This window comes from Carcharodon carcharias, chromosome 26 (assembly GCF_017639515.1).
Source record: "Carcharodon carcharias isolate sCarCar2 chromosome 26, sCarCar2.pri, whole genome shotgun sequence".
Classification (NCBI taxonomy): domain Eukaryota; kingdom Metazoa; phylum Chordata; class Chondrichthyes; order Lamniformes; family Lamnidae; genus Carcharodon; species Carcharodon carcharias.
Genome location: NC_054492.1, coordinates 8738614 through 8753772, shown reverse-complemented (window position 1 = coordinate 8753772; position 15159 = coordinate 8738614). Strand labels below are relative to the sequence as shown.

The window sequence follows — 15159 nt, the reverse complement described above, 5'->3', positions numbered from 1 at the left end:
GGTGGACCTAATTCTGGGGAATGAAGCCGGACAGGTGGCTGAGGTGGTTGTGGGGGAGCATTTTAGTGATAGCGACCACAACATGGTACAGTTTAAGTTTGGTATGGACAAAGAAATAGACAAGTTGCAAAAAAATGTTTTGGATTGGGGGAGAGTGGATTTTAGTAAAATAAGGCAGGATCTGGCCAAGGTAGACTGGGAACAGTTACTTGTGGGGAAATCTACAAAAAAGCAATGGTGGGTGGTGGGGTGGTGGTGGGTGGGTGTTCAAAAAGGAAATGCAGAGGGTACAGGGTCAACATGTTCCCTCTAGGGTGATAGGAAGGAGTAACAAGCCCAGAGAACCATGGATGACCAGAGATATTCAGGATACGATGAGAAGGAAAAGAGAGGCTTTTAGCAGGTACAAGGGAAGCAAATCAGCAGAGACATTAGTGGAGAACAGACAGTGCAGGATGGAGCTTAAGAAAGTAATTAGGAGAGCAAAGAGGGGATATGAGAAAGCTCTGGCTGGTAAAAGTAAAAGTAGGAAAAATCCCAAGGTATTCTATAAGTATATCAATGGGAAGAGGATAACCAGGGAAAGAGTAAGGCCCATTTGGGACCGATGGGGCAATCTATGGGTGGAGACAGAGGGCATCGGTAATGTGTTGAACGAATACTTCACATCCATCTTCACCCAAGAGAATGAGAATGAAAGTATCGAACTCAGGGAGACAGACTGCGAGGTTCTTGAGCAAATTGATACAGGGAGTGACAAGGTGTTAGCAGGCTTAAAAGTGGACAAATCTCCAGGTCCAGATGATTTGTGTCCCAGACTGCTGAGTGAGGCAAGGGAGGAGATTGCAGGGATTCTAATCCAAATTTTTAATTCCTCTCTGGTCACGGGGAAGGTGCCAGAGGACTGGAGAACAGCTAATGTGGTTCCACTATTTAAGCAGGGTTGTAGAGATAAGCCAGGGATCTACAGACCAGTGAGTCTCACGTCAGTGGTAGGGAAACTATTGGAGAAAGTTCTGAAGGAGAGAATCTACCTCCACTTGGAGAGGCAAGGTTTGATCAGGGATAGTCAGCATGGCTTTGTCAGAGGGAGGTCATGCCTAACAAATTTGATGGAATTTTTTTAGGAGGTGACCAAGTGTGTAGATGGGGGTAGTGCAGTTGATGTAATTTATATGGATTTCGGCAAAGCCTTTGACAAGGTCCCACATGGGAGACTTATAAAGAAGGCAAATGCACATGGGATACAGGGTAATTTGATAAGGTAGATTCAAATTAGCTTAGTTGTAGGAGACACAGGGTGATGACAGAAGGATGCTTTAGTCACTGGAAGCCAGTATCCAGTGGCGTACCACAGGGATCTGTGCTGGGTCCCCTATTATTCATTATTTATATAAACAACATAGATGACTATATGAGGGGTAGGATTAGTAAGTTTGCAGATGACACAAAGATTGGCTGGGTGGTTAACAGTGAGGTTGAGTGTCTTGGGCTACAGGAAGATATAGATGGGATGGTAAAATGGGCAGATAAGTGGCAGATGGAATTTAACCCTGAAAGTGTGAGATGATACACGTTGGAAGGAGTATTTTGACAAGCAAGTATTCAATGAACAGCATGACACTAGGAAGTTCTGAGGAACAAAGGGACTTTGGCGTGTGTGTTCATAGATCTCTGAAGGCGGAGGGGCACGTTAGTGGGGTGGTGAAAAAGGCATATGGGACACTTGCCTTTATCAGTCAAGGCATAGATTTCAAAAGTAGGGAGGTCATGTTGGAATTGAATAGAACCTTGGTGAGGCCACAGCTGGAGTACTGTGTGCAGTTCTGGTCGCCACACTATAGGACGGATATGATTGCACTGGAGGGGGTACAGAGGAGGTTCATCAGGATGTTGCTTGGGATGAAACATTTAAATTATGAAGAGAGGTTGGATAGACTTGGGTTGTTTTTGTTGGAGCAGAGAAGACTGAGGGGCGACCTGATCAAGGTGTTCAAGATTATGAGGGGCATGGACAGGGTGGATAGGGAACAGCTTAGTTGAAGGGTCAGTCACGGGGGGACATAAGTTCAAGGTGAGGGGCAGGAGGTTTAGGGGGGATGCGAGGAAAAACTTTTTTACCCAGAGGGTGGTGATGGTCTGGAATGCGCTGCCTGGGAGGGTGGTGAAAGCGGGTTGCCGCACATCCTTTAAAAAGTACCTGGATGAGCACTTGGCACATCATAACATTCAAGGCTATGGGGCCAAGTGCTGGTAAATGGGATTAGGCAGGTAGGTCAGGTGTTTCTCATGTGTCGGTGCAGACTCGATGGGCTGAAGGGTCTCTTCGGCACTGTGTGATTCTGTGATTCTGTGATTCTGTGACAGGCTTTGGGGAGTCAGGAGGTGAGTTACTCGTTGCATGATTCCTAGCCTCTGACCTGCTCTTGTAGCCACAGTATTTATATGGCTGGTCCAGTTCAGTTTCTGGTCAAAGGTAATCCCCAGGTGATGACAGCTGGGGATTCAGTGATGGTAATGTCATTGAACATCAAGGGACGATGGTTGGATTCTCTTTTGTTGGAGATGGTCATTGCCTGACACTTGTGTGGTGCGAATGTTACTTGCCACTTGTCAGCCCAGGCCTGGATATCGCCCAGGTCTTGCTGCATTTGGACATGGACTGCTTCAGTATCTGAAGAGTTGAAAATGGTGCTGAACATTGTGCAATCACTGGCGAACATCCCCATTCCTGACCTTATGATGGAAGGAAGGTCATTGATGAAGCAGTTGAAGATGGTTGGTCCGAGGACACTACCCTCAGGAGCTCCTGTGGTGGTGTTCTGGAGCTGAGATGATTGGACTCCAACAATCACAACCATCTTCCTTTGTGCTAGGTTTGATTCCAACCAGCAGAGAGTTTTCACCCTGTTTCCCATTGACTCCAGTTTGCTAGGTCTCCTTGATGCCACACCCCGCCAAATGCAGCCTTGATGTAAAGGGCAGTCAGTCTCACCTCACCTCAGGAGTTCAGCTCTTTTATCCATGTTTGAACCAAGGCTGTAATGAGGTTAGAAGCTGAGTGGCCCTGGCGGAACCCAAACCAGGCATCAATGAGCAGTTTATTGCTAAGCAAGTAATAGTACTATTGATGACCCCTTTCATTACTTTATTGGTGGTGGAGAGTAGAGTGATGGGGTGGTAATTGGCTAGGTTGGATTTGTCCTGCTTTTTGTGTACAGGACATACCTGGGAAATTTTCCACATAGCCGGGTAGATGTCAGTGTTGTAGCTGTACTGGAACAGCTTGGCTAGGCGTGCAGCAGGTTCTGCAGCACAAGTCTATTGCCAGAATATTATCAGACCCCATAGCCTTTGGAGTATCCAGTGCCTTCTGCCATTCCTTGATATCACGTGGAGTGAATGGAATTGGCTGAAGACTGACATCTGTGATGCTGAGGGCCTCAAGAGGAGGCTGAGATGGATCATCCACTCAGCACTTCTGGCTGAAGATTATAGCAAATGCTTCAGCCCTCTCTTTTGCACTGATGTGCTGGGCTCCCCCATCATTGAGGATGGGGATATTTGTGGAGCCTCCTCCTCCAGTGAGTTGCTTAATTGTCCACCACCATTCACAACTGGATGTGGCAGAACTGCAGAGCTTAGATCTGATCCGTTGGCTGTGGGATCGCTTAGTTCCACCTATCACTTGCTGCTTATGCTGTTTGGCACGCAAGTAGTCCTAGGTTGTAGTTTCAACAGGTTGACACCTCATTTTTAGGCATGTCTGGTGCTGCTCCTGACACGCCTTCCTGCACTCTTCATCGAACCAGGGTTGATCCCCTGGCTTGATGGTAATGGTAAAGTGGGGGATATGCCAGGTCATGAGGTTACAGATTGTGTTCAAGTGCAATTCTGCTGTTGCTAATGGCCCACAGCACCTCATTGATGACCAGTCTTGAGTTGCTAAATCTGTTCGAAATCTATCATTTAGCACGGTGGTAGTGCCGCACAACCCGATGGATGATATCCTCAATGTGAAGGCAGGACTTTGTCTCCACAAGGACTGTGTTGTGGTCACTCCTACTGATACCATCATGGACAGATGCATCTGCGGTAGGCAGGTTGGTGAGGATGAGGTCAAGTATGTTTTCACTTCACCACCTTCAGACCCAGTCTAGTGGCTATGTCATTTAGGACTCGGCCAGCTCGGTTTGTAGTGATGCTACCGAGCCACTCTTGGTGATGGACATTGAAGTCCCTCACCCAGAGTACTTTCTGCACCTTTGTCATCCTCAGTGTTTCCTCCAAGTGGTGTTCAACATGGAGGAGCACTGATTCATCAGCTGAGGGAGGGCGGTATGTGGTTTGACCTGATTCCATGAGGCCTTATGGGGTCCAAAGTTGATGTTGAGAACTCCCAGGGCAATCCCTCCTGGCTGTATACCTCTGTGCTGCCACCTCTGCTGGGCTGGTGGGACAGGACATACCCAGTGATGGTGATGTTTGGGACTTTATCTGTGAGATATGATTCTGTGAGGATAACTATGTCAAGTGTTGCTTGACTAGTCTGTGAGACAGCTCTAGGCCCCAGATGTTAGTAAGGAGGTCTTTGCAGGGTCGAGCGGGCTGAGATTGCCTTTGTCGTTTCCGGTGCCGGGTGGTGTGTTTGGTTTCATTCCTTTTTTGTGACTTTGTAGCAGTTTGTTACAACTGAGTGCTAGGCCATTTCAGGGGGCATTTTCAGAGTCAATGCTGTGGGCCTGGAGCCACATGGACAACAATCGACAATGGTTTCATGGTCATCATTAGTCTTTTAATGCCAGATTTTTATTGAATTCAAATTCCACCATCTGCCATGGCGGGATTTGAACCCAGGTCCCCAGAGCATTTGCTTGGGTCTCTGGATTACCAGACCAGCGACAATACCAGGATACCAACAATACCCATAAAATCTATTGATCCACAGCCCTTCTATGTAGAGAATTCCAAAGACTCACAATCCTCTGAGGGAAAAAAATCTTGCCTAATCTCAGTCCTAAACAGATGATCCTGTGATGATGATTCCTAGTTCTACACTCCTCAGCCTTTGGAAACAACTGCTCACCCCTAAGAATTGCATATATTTTAGTGAGATCACCCCTCATTCTTCTAAATTCCAGGAAACACAGGACCATTCTATTCAATAAAAGCACAGTAAACCAACCCACCAAATAAATTTTACCAAGCATTAATTTGGGTTTCATCTACCCACCACCCCCCCACCCCCCACCACCTTTTAGTATAACTACAGTCCTTGCAAAGCCATTATTTCCAACTCTAGTTTTACGGAACTTATTTTCAAATGTGAGTAAAAACCCCCAGCCAACTCATTAATGTTGAATATTTCACTTATATCCCAACAAGAATGAATGGGATTGTGTTTAAATAGGCACACGACCACAACAACAGTGATTGTGAACAGCTAGTACTGCCGATATCATGAACATAATTAATTTGTCAAAAGTCAGAGCTGATGAATATGATTGTAGTAAAACAAAGTAATTTAGAGAAAAGCTTGGGCTGCAGAGCTGCGCTGTAAGGAAGCTTTGGTTTTATTGTGTCTTTACATGGCAGCAAGCCAAACCATTTTTTAAACAATCTTTCCTGTTGTATGTGGTGGCTGATAACATTGGTTATACTGTGATGCTCTGTTCTTAAAGTCATCAAATGCTGGAAAAACACAGCAGGCTAGTCAGAGTCCAAAAAAAAGGTATTTCAGGTTCATCAGGAGCAGCCCTAATCTTGTGACAGGCGTTACCTGAAATATTGGCCCGACAATTGGTCTGCATTGATCTCCAGTACTTTTATTTCTGTGTCAATTCATGTTGAAGTCTTGTGGTACAGTAGCTAGTGTCCCTGCCTCTAAACCAGAACCTGTAAGTTTAAGGCCAACTCCAGGACTTGATGGTCAAAGGGGATGTGGCCAAACAGATTGAGTTTCAACCTGAAAATCCTTCCAAAACACACCTGTGGTAAGAGCGCAGAGATTCCTGGGCAACCATGGGATTGAATGAAAGTTGGTGCCTCTACCATCGCTATCCATAGCTCCAGACTACAACATGCATGTCAAGTGCATTGTCACAGCACCTTGGATCCCCTGAGTGAACTAAATCACAGGATCACCATATTCACATTGTAACTATGATATTTTATGCCAATTCTTCATCAGATTTGAAGGTTAGTACATTCTGAATCCAACACAGATCCAACTAACTTCTTCTCTGTTCTTCAAAGTGGCAATTGTTCATCAGACACCAAAGCCTGAAACTGTCTGTTATTGATCTATGTGGGCAAATATTTAATACGTTCATGTGGCATTCCCAAGTTGACTGTTTTAACATAGGAATTAATCCAGCTTAACACCACTAACATAACAGGAGACCGTCATTTGGTTCCATTGAGTGCTCTCTGCAACATCAATTTACAGGCTGGAATAAAGAGTCAGAATCTAAAGCTGGAACATCATTTCATACCTTGCTATGTCGATATACTGGTGAACAGGGCCAGTGGAAGATTATTAGGGGACGTAGGTGAACTTTCAGCCCTGCATTAACCTGCACCCCTGGCCGGACCAAACTTTCAAGGATGAGTGTTGAGCGCCAATATAAATAAAAATTCTGCATTTATGATCAAAGATTTAATTAACATCAAAAAGAATATTATGATATTGATTAGATTGATTATACATCCTCATTTTTCTACATTTTTCACAGGATATGCACTGGAAGAACTGTTACTATATGGCTCAGATTATGGAATACAATGTGTTCCTGCAACTGTTACTAGATGATTTTATGTGCAATTTACAGAATCAATAATCAATAAGATAGAGTGGGCTAAATTAAATTACATTCTTTGATATTATTTATTGGTTTACTGTTTTAGAATAGTCATGTAGATGTACCATTTTGTAAAACGGTCACATAAATAGACTGAGGAATATAATATGAAATTTTGGGATGACTGCAAATTAAAAACATGGAAATCTATATGTATGTCAGTATATGTGGATGTATAGCATTCCAACTGCTGAAGCCTGTTTGTTTATTTATGTAGATTCATGAATAGTTCATTCAGTTTTTGCCTCCCATCCTAAATTTTGCACTCTACGTGATGGCCTAGTTTGCCTAGTTGTTGCACCGGCCTTAATGGTGGAGCAAATGTACCCAGTGTCTATACCAGTTACTGCTTTATACTCTTCTGGGTGAACCAGATTAACAAAAAGGGGATAAAACAACAAATTTAACAAAATAAATTAAATATTTTAAGGAAACAGCCCCTTAAAGCGGCGTTATAACAAAAACAAAAATCTTAAAGGCAAATCAAAACATAATGTCATTGTGGGGACCAATGATGTGCCCCAGACCAATGTGGTGTCCACTGATCACAGGAGGGTTGCTGCTTTATAGATTCACTTATTTGTCATAATACCCAAGCCAGGAATGCAATACCCCATCTGGAATGGACTAGAATTCAATAATTAGCTGGTAATAATTCTCTACAATGACATTCTCGCATGCTGCAGAATTAATTTAGACAGCCGGCGGCTTATCAGAAAATAACTTTATTCCCCATTTGAAAAATGAGTGGCAGCATAAATTGACTGAAAATTGAATGCACCCTTATTGAGCCCATCATCAAATGTTCACTTGTGATTTAACAGGCGAACACATCAGAAAAATACAACACTCAGAAATAAATATCGGTAATATTTTGGGAAAGTGGTCCCAGTAGCAGGTGCCAAACTTCATGATGGGCTGATCATTAAAAGGATTTTAATATTTGTGGATTATTTTTACCAGGTGCTGTACTAGAAGCTTAAAGGAGGAGGTTAATCTGTGCCATCTGTCACAATGATATTTTGCTTAGTGGCTATATCCAAATAATTGTAGAATTGTAAACTTGTGGCAGTTTTTTTTTCTATGTTTATTTTTGATTAGGTCGGCGCTATCTTCAATATTGGGGGCTGGGGAATTGAAATTAAACTTCTTGTCTTTAAATGACTCAATATTTTATTTGTGGGTGAAGCATCTCAACTGGCTGATCATTTGAATGAAGCAATGCAAATAGCCCAGCACAACTAATGTGGTGCTAGTAAAACTGAATTATCAAATAATTGGAGTTAATTGCCTTTTCCCACTAAATTCTTCCCCAATGTCAGATTCTATTTTACTCCTTGTTTAAGGAACTGGCTGCTCCAGTCCCAATTTTAATCTGACTTCTGATCACTTTTTGACCTCTGCACTGTTCAAAGGAGTTCTTGTGATGCAGTGGTAGTGTCCCTATCTCTAAGCTAGAAGCTCCAGGTTCAATTCCTACTTCAGGACTTGATGGCCATGGAAGGTGTGTTCAAAATGTGGCTAATAAATCTGTCCAATCGGCCTGATGGCAGGTGGTAAGTGTGGGAGACTTTGCTGTCCAGCAACACTGTGGAATGCAATGGTAAACTACTGCTGTACTTTACCAAAATAATCCTGAACCAATCCAATACCCTCTTGGGGCATGGTACCTGAAGGAGGAGGAGGAGCTTTGCTCAAGTGCTTTTGAACAAATGTTGAACCAAAAAGGTGAAAATCTGAAATAAAAACAGGAAATATTAGAAATACTCAGCAGGTTTGGCAGCCTCTGTGGAGAGAGAAACAGAGTTAACGTTTCAGGTTTGTGACCTTTCTCATAAAATTTTCTGCATCTGTTCTCCTGTTAAAAAAAAAAAGGTTTTGAGCTTGAAATGTTAACTCTTGTTTCTCTCCCCACAGAGGCTGCCGGACCTGGAGTATTTCCAACATTTCAGATTCCCAGCATCTGCAGTGTTTTGCTCTCAATGAATCAGTGTGTGTGTGTGAGAGAGAGTTTGGGGGAGTTGAATGGGAAGTGCTGTGGGGAACATCCCCTTTAAGAGGCGGTCGCCGAGGCTCTCGCTGCTCTCTGGCTGCGCTTTCTGTGCTGAGGGTCAGGAATTTCTTTGATCGGTGCTGGTATCGGCGCCGTCAGACGCTGAGCGGGGACCTCCCTGGAGCTGACGGGCAGTGAGTGCACCGGCAGCGCCAATGACTGAGGCGGCGAACAGCAAATCTTCCAAAGCATCGCAACGGATCAAGAATATCCGCAAAAACTCCATCAACCGCAGGATCTACTCGGCAGCTTATGAAGAGCATGAGAACAGGTGAGACGGAGCCCAGGAGCGTGTGTTTTGTGAGGGTTTCAGGGCGGGGAGGAGTCTCTTGTTAAAAAGTGGTCTTTGTGGATCAATTAAATCCCGGGTGTTTACGTCCAATTTCAAGTATTTTGGAAGGTTCTGAATAGGTTTATTTTGTTAATAAGGAGGTTTCCTTCCAAGCACACACTGTTACCTTAATTGACACTCATTCTAATTAAGTAATATATACTTATATGTAATTGATTAAATATATATGTATATAATATTGGTGTGTATTTTATGTCAGAGCTTTCTGATGAGGAATGATGCTTGCACGTTATTTTTATTTTTTTTTTACAAACTACTGCAAAGGTTTCAACAAAAACCTGTGGACTGAAAGTTAAAATGGGATTCATTTCCTGGGAGTCGTTCTCAGTATGTGTGTTCCTTGCCTGGCCAGTTTTGATGCTATTGTGTCCTCGTATTTATAGACTGAATGCCTCTTGCGTTTGTCTAATTAAATCACAGTCATTCGGAGGACGATGAGCAGGAAGACGACAAGGCCGATTACAAAGACCCAGAAGAAATCTTTCAGAATATTCAGATTCAGAAGGAGATTATCTCCAACATTCGCTGCAGGTCATGGGCAATGGGCCAAAAGCTGAAGGTGCTCAGGTAAAGCCACTGCGATGATTAGGGGGTAGGGTTCCTGTGACAATCCCAATCGAAGATCCACAGAGCCATTCCATTCATGGCTGATGACGATCGCGAAAGGTTTGCTGGACCCATTGTGGCCCAGCATCCGGTGGATGTGAGTTGGTTACAATTCATCTCCTTTGGTCCCTAATCTCTGGCCAGTTTCACCTGGTCTGAAGATGTTTCAAACAGATGTTGGGAGTGACATCTGTGAAGTGACAGGTGGGCCTGCCAGGTTTGTCTGAGTTTTGCACTACCCCTTATGCAGATTCTGAGAGGTCTGCTGTGTAATCCCTGGAATTTTTACCTCTTGTTACAATATTTCAGCCTTTGCAATGTAATATTTCATCTAATCAGAATCAGCCACCCTTTGTCTGCTGGCACTCAGGCTGACTGAGGCCCTGCCAACATTAACCACAGTAATACCGCAAACTGTGTACAGCAGACAAAATTATAGGGGCAAGCAAGCAGGTGGAGTGCGTTAAACCCATTCAAGATTCCGAAGTTTAATGTCAGCTTGCAAAATGACACAACTTTATTTTCAGAAAAAGGTGCTAGAGTGGGAATAAATTTTCTCTTATCCTATTGGGTTTACAATCTCCTGTTATTTTTCACTTGCCTTGTTAAGTAATATCCCCAAATATCAAATTTGCAGTTTCAGATGATTCCCCACACTAGCCGCAGGATCAGTTCAGCTCCATCTGGAATCCTGCAGATCACACATGCAGATGTATATCTTTTTCCAATTTTATGTTTTGCTACTGTTTGATTCTGTGATGCAATAAACTCATTATATCAGCATCATTCCTGCAACTGTGTGCCTCTCCCAACAGGTTAAATGACTGATGGTGGGAGGGTGGATGTGGGTACCTAGCTGCGATATTTCAGTCATCGTGGGTATGTGGGGCAGGTTTGGTGGATCAGTTATTGTCCCCTCGTCCTTCTATATGCTATAATGTTTTTCATTCCCTCTGTCACTGTTGTGCTGCAGATAGCAGTTTGATGAAACTGCAGTGCTGAGAATCTGAAACAATAAAAGCAGAACGTGTTGGAAACAGTCAACAGGTCAGTCAGCATCCACAAAGAAGTCAATGGGGTGGAACTTGTTAATGGCTTTAGTGTCATTGATTTCAGTGCAAATGAAAATCAGGCAAGGTGTAAAACCGCCTGCCTACTCACTCTTTGACATTACAGGCAAAAACCAATCTCTGTCAATACTTTGGGTTCCAGTCTTTGCTCAGACTGAGAAGGTAAGGTGAACAAGTATTTAAATAAAGCCAGAGCAATGGGGAGTGGGTTTGAGAGGATGAAAGACACAGAGCAATGACCTCAAAAATGCTTAAAAGAAAATAGACAATTTTGGCAAAGCGTTGCTGACTTTTTGAATTGTGAAATGAGAATAAAATACAACAAACCAGTACCAAATTCAGAGGAGGAGTCTCCAGGTAAATTGCCTCAAGATTATTAAAAGATTTGCTAAGGTACCTCCTACCTTAAAGAAAATGAGGTTTTAGACAATGTCTGAAGTTACTAAAGTAATTATTCAGGCCAGGGGCTGCAGAATGCCAGGGAGGAAGAGAACCTAAGGTCATAGGACTTAGGAGTAGGCCATTCAGCCCTTCAAGCCTACTCTGCCATTCACTAAGATGATGGCTGACCTGGTTGGGGTCTCAACTCCACCTTCCTGTCTGCCCCCACTAATGCCTGACTCCCTTGTCTATCAAAAGTCTGTCTTAACTCTGCCTTGAATATATTCAATGACCCAGCCCCCACTGCTCTCTGGGGAAGAGAATTCCACAGACGAATGACCCTCAGAGAGAAAAAAAATTCTCCTCATTTCCATCTTAAAAAGGAGGCCTCTTATTCTTAAACTATGTCCCCTAGTTCTAGTCTTCCCCACAAGGGGAAACATCCTCCCGGTATCTACCCTGTCAAGTCCCCTCAGGTTCTTATATGTTTCAATAAGATCACCCCTCGTTCTTCTAAACCCCAATGAGTATAGGCCCAACCTGTTCAACCTTTCTTCATAAGATAAGCCCCTCATCCCAGGAATGAGTAGAGGAAGTATTCTCTGAACTGCTTCTAACGCAATTATATCCTTTATCAAATAAGGAGACTAAAATTGTACATAGTACAGTAAAGTTCTGCCATCTGCAGGGGCTACGTTCCTGCAAAATCACGTGGAGGGCGAAATCGCAAACAGCGAACATACTTCATAACGGGAGTGAATTAGATAGGTTCCAGCCGTCGCAAAATTATTTGCCTGCTGTACATCTTCCAAATGTGGAAACCTCTTCAGCTCTTTACCTATCTCTTCTGAGCAGTGACATCCCTTAAATTCACACCCCGAACGTAAAGATGTAAAATGTCCTTGAATTCAATCATCGTAAACAAAAACTCCATCACCACAACATGCAATTAGAGTCTTAACTTCACCCTATATACCATTGTTCTGCAGTGACAGCATGTTATTTAGCAGCTTGGCTTTGAGTTTATTCACACTTCGTAAAGAAGCTCAATGAACTGTTAACCCTTTCACCCAAACAAATCTATATTTCTGCTTCAACTAATTAAAACCTGCAAAGCATTAATCTGTAAAGTAGATCAACAGCTGACTGCCCATCCCCTCCCTCCCTCCCCCACACCCCTCCCCCAACCTATACAGTATCGTATCTTCAAATTTGACCACTGACTACCTAGGAAGTCAACTTTTAGGCTCTTTCCCTCATTTGTAATCCCTTGAAGGTGATAAACAGCTATGTTAAAATGAACCTCAATAGAAATTTTCCAATTTCTGAAGATATTTCAGGACCAATACCATGGATGGGCGAAGATTTGGACCACAGTGCACGATTGGGTGTACAAATCCTTTTGCCTGGGTAAACAAATTCCAGAAAGAAGAGGTCACAAACTGCAGCAGTTTACACTATTCCAGATGTGGTCTTGCCAAGGCCCTGGACAGCGTGTAGTAAAACTTCCCTACTTTATATTCCATTCCCCTTGCAATAAACAGCAACATTCCATTTGCCTTCCTAATCACTTGCTGTATCTGCTTACTAACTTTGTGATTTATATGCCAGGATATTCAGATCCCTCTGTACCTCAGAGTTCTGCAGTCTCTCTCCATTTAAACAGTATGCTGCTTTTCTTCCTGCCAAAGTGAACATATTCTCAATTTCCCATGTAATCTGCCAAATTTTTGGCCGTTCACTTAACCTGGCAGTATCCCTCTCTACCTTCTCTTGACAACTTACTTTCCTACTTATCTTGGTGTCATCAGCAAATTTAGCTACCATACATTTGGAACCTTTAACCAAGTCATTGATGTAAATTGTAAATAGTTGGGGCCCCAGTACTGATCACTGTGGCACGCCACTAGTTACAGCTTGCCAACCTAGAAAAGACCCATTTGTCCCTACTCTCTGCTTCCCGTCAGCCAACCAATCCTTTACCCATGCTAATATGTTACCCCCTACACCATGTGCTCTTGTCTTGTGTAGTAACCTTTGATGTGGCACCTTATCAAATGTCTTCAGAAAATCCAAATACACCATATCTACTGATTCCCCTTTATCCACCTTGTTTGTTACTTCCTCAGAAAAACTACTAAATTATAGTTAATCACGATTTGCCTTTCACAAAGCCATGTTGACTGGGCTTGATCACATTATGATTTTCTAAGTATCCTGCTATAACCTCCTTCAAAATAGATTCTAGCAATTTCCCTGTGGCAGATGTTAGCTAACTGGCCTATGGTTTCCTGCTTTCTACCTCTTCTTGAATAAAGGTGTTACATTAGCTATTTTCCAATCCATTGGGATGCTTCCATTATCCAAGAAATTTTGGAAGATTATAACCAATGCATCTGCTATCTGTGCAGCCATTTCTTTAAAGACCCAAGGATGCCTCCCAGAATCAAGTGACAATTAGGGCCCCTGCTGTGTCTCCATGATAGGAACATCCTCACTGAGGGTATGTTCACTGCCGTCAGCCAAACTGAAGTCAAACGTGCACAGATGCAATGTGAGGATGCATAGTGTCTCCTCACTGCATGTTGTCATCCTCCATGAATCTAGCAGCTATGAGGGCCTCCCGAGCAGGCCTGCCACATCTGGCCAGTACAGTGGCCTCATCGCCATCGTCCTCGCCTTCTAAGACTTCTTCACCCTCATCCCTGTCAATGTCCTCATCAGAGGAACATCCAGCTCCTCCATCTCCTCCTCAGCCAGCTCCTCTCCCCGTTGCAGCATCAGGTTGTAAAGGGCACAGTAGGCGACGATGATGTGTGGCACCCTCTGTGGACTGTATTGCATGGCTCCACCAGACCCATCCAGGCACCAGAACCTCATTTTCAGCATCCTGATGGTCTGCTCCACCAATTTGCAAGTTGCGGCATGAACCTCATTATACCATCGCTCTGCTGCAGTCTGAGACCGCCACACGGGTGTCATCAGCCATGTCCCTTGAGGGTAGCCCTTGTCCCCAATGAGCCATCCCTACAGCTTCTGTGGAGCTTGGAAGATGTCTGGGGCCTGAGACCAACTGAGAATGTAGGAGCTGTGGACACTCCCTGGGAACCATGCGCAGACCTGCAGGATGCGTTTGTGGTGGTCGGACATCAACTGACCCTGTGAATGGATGCCCTTGCGACTGACATAGTTGACCACTTGTTCCTACGGAGATCTGAGCGCCACGTGAGTGCAGTCAGTGGCACCCTGCACCTGTGTGGAACCTGAGACCTGGGCAAACCCCAGCACTCTTGCATCCTGGCTTTCCTGGTCCCGGGCGAAATGCACAAAGTTGTGTACCTTCGCGAACATTGCGTCCCTGACCTCATGGATGCATTTGTGGGTGAAGGCTTGCGATATTCCACAGAGGTCACCTGTGGAGCCCTGGGAGGAGCCACTGGCATAAAAAGTGAGAGACACAGTCACTTTCATGGCCACCGACAGTAAATGCCCTCAATGTCCCTGTGGCGCCAAATCCTGCAGCAGGTAGCAGATGTGATTGACCAGTTACCTGGACATGTGCAGTCTTTAGGGGCACTAGTTCTCAGCCATCTGCAGGAATGAAAGGCAGTGTCTATAGACCCTGGGTCTAGCAACAGCTCGCTGTGAGTAGTCAGCAGTGTTTGTGGGAGCCCCAGCCACTCCTTCTTCCTGAGGGTGCTGCCCCTCCCTGTGTTGCTCTCTTCTCCTTCATCTAAGCCATGAGACATACAGCCAGGTCACCAGGCTCCATGCTCCTGGATATACTCCTGCGGGATGAAAGAGGATGGGTTAGCTTGAGTGCTCTAAGAACCTCTC

General features: G+C 44.2%; 1 protein-coding gene across 5 annotated transcripts in view; it reads left to right on the top strand.

The window, feature by feature from the left end:
• Positions 1-8831: 8831 nt before the first annotated feature.
• The window catches only part of LOC121269987 (transmembrane channel-like protein 3), an 86898-nt gene continuing 80570 nt past the window's right edge, over positions 8832-15159 (top strand). For 3 of the 5 annotated variants that reach the window (XM_041175208.1, XM_041175206.1, XM_041175205.1), the window contains exons 1-2: positions 8832-9184; positions 9686-9832. In XM_041175208.1, the coding sequence (XP_041031142.1) occupies positions 9069-9184; positions 9686-9832 (263 nt within the window). In that variant the 5' untranslated portion in view covers positions 8832-9068. Of the gene's footprint in view, positions 9185-9685; positions 9833-10844; positions 10919-15159 lie in introns of those variants that run through there. The other 2 variants (XM_041175209.1, XM_041175207.1) reach the window with 2 other exon arrangements.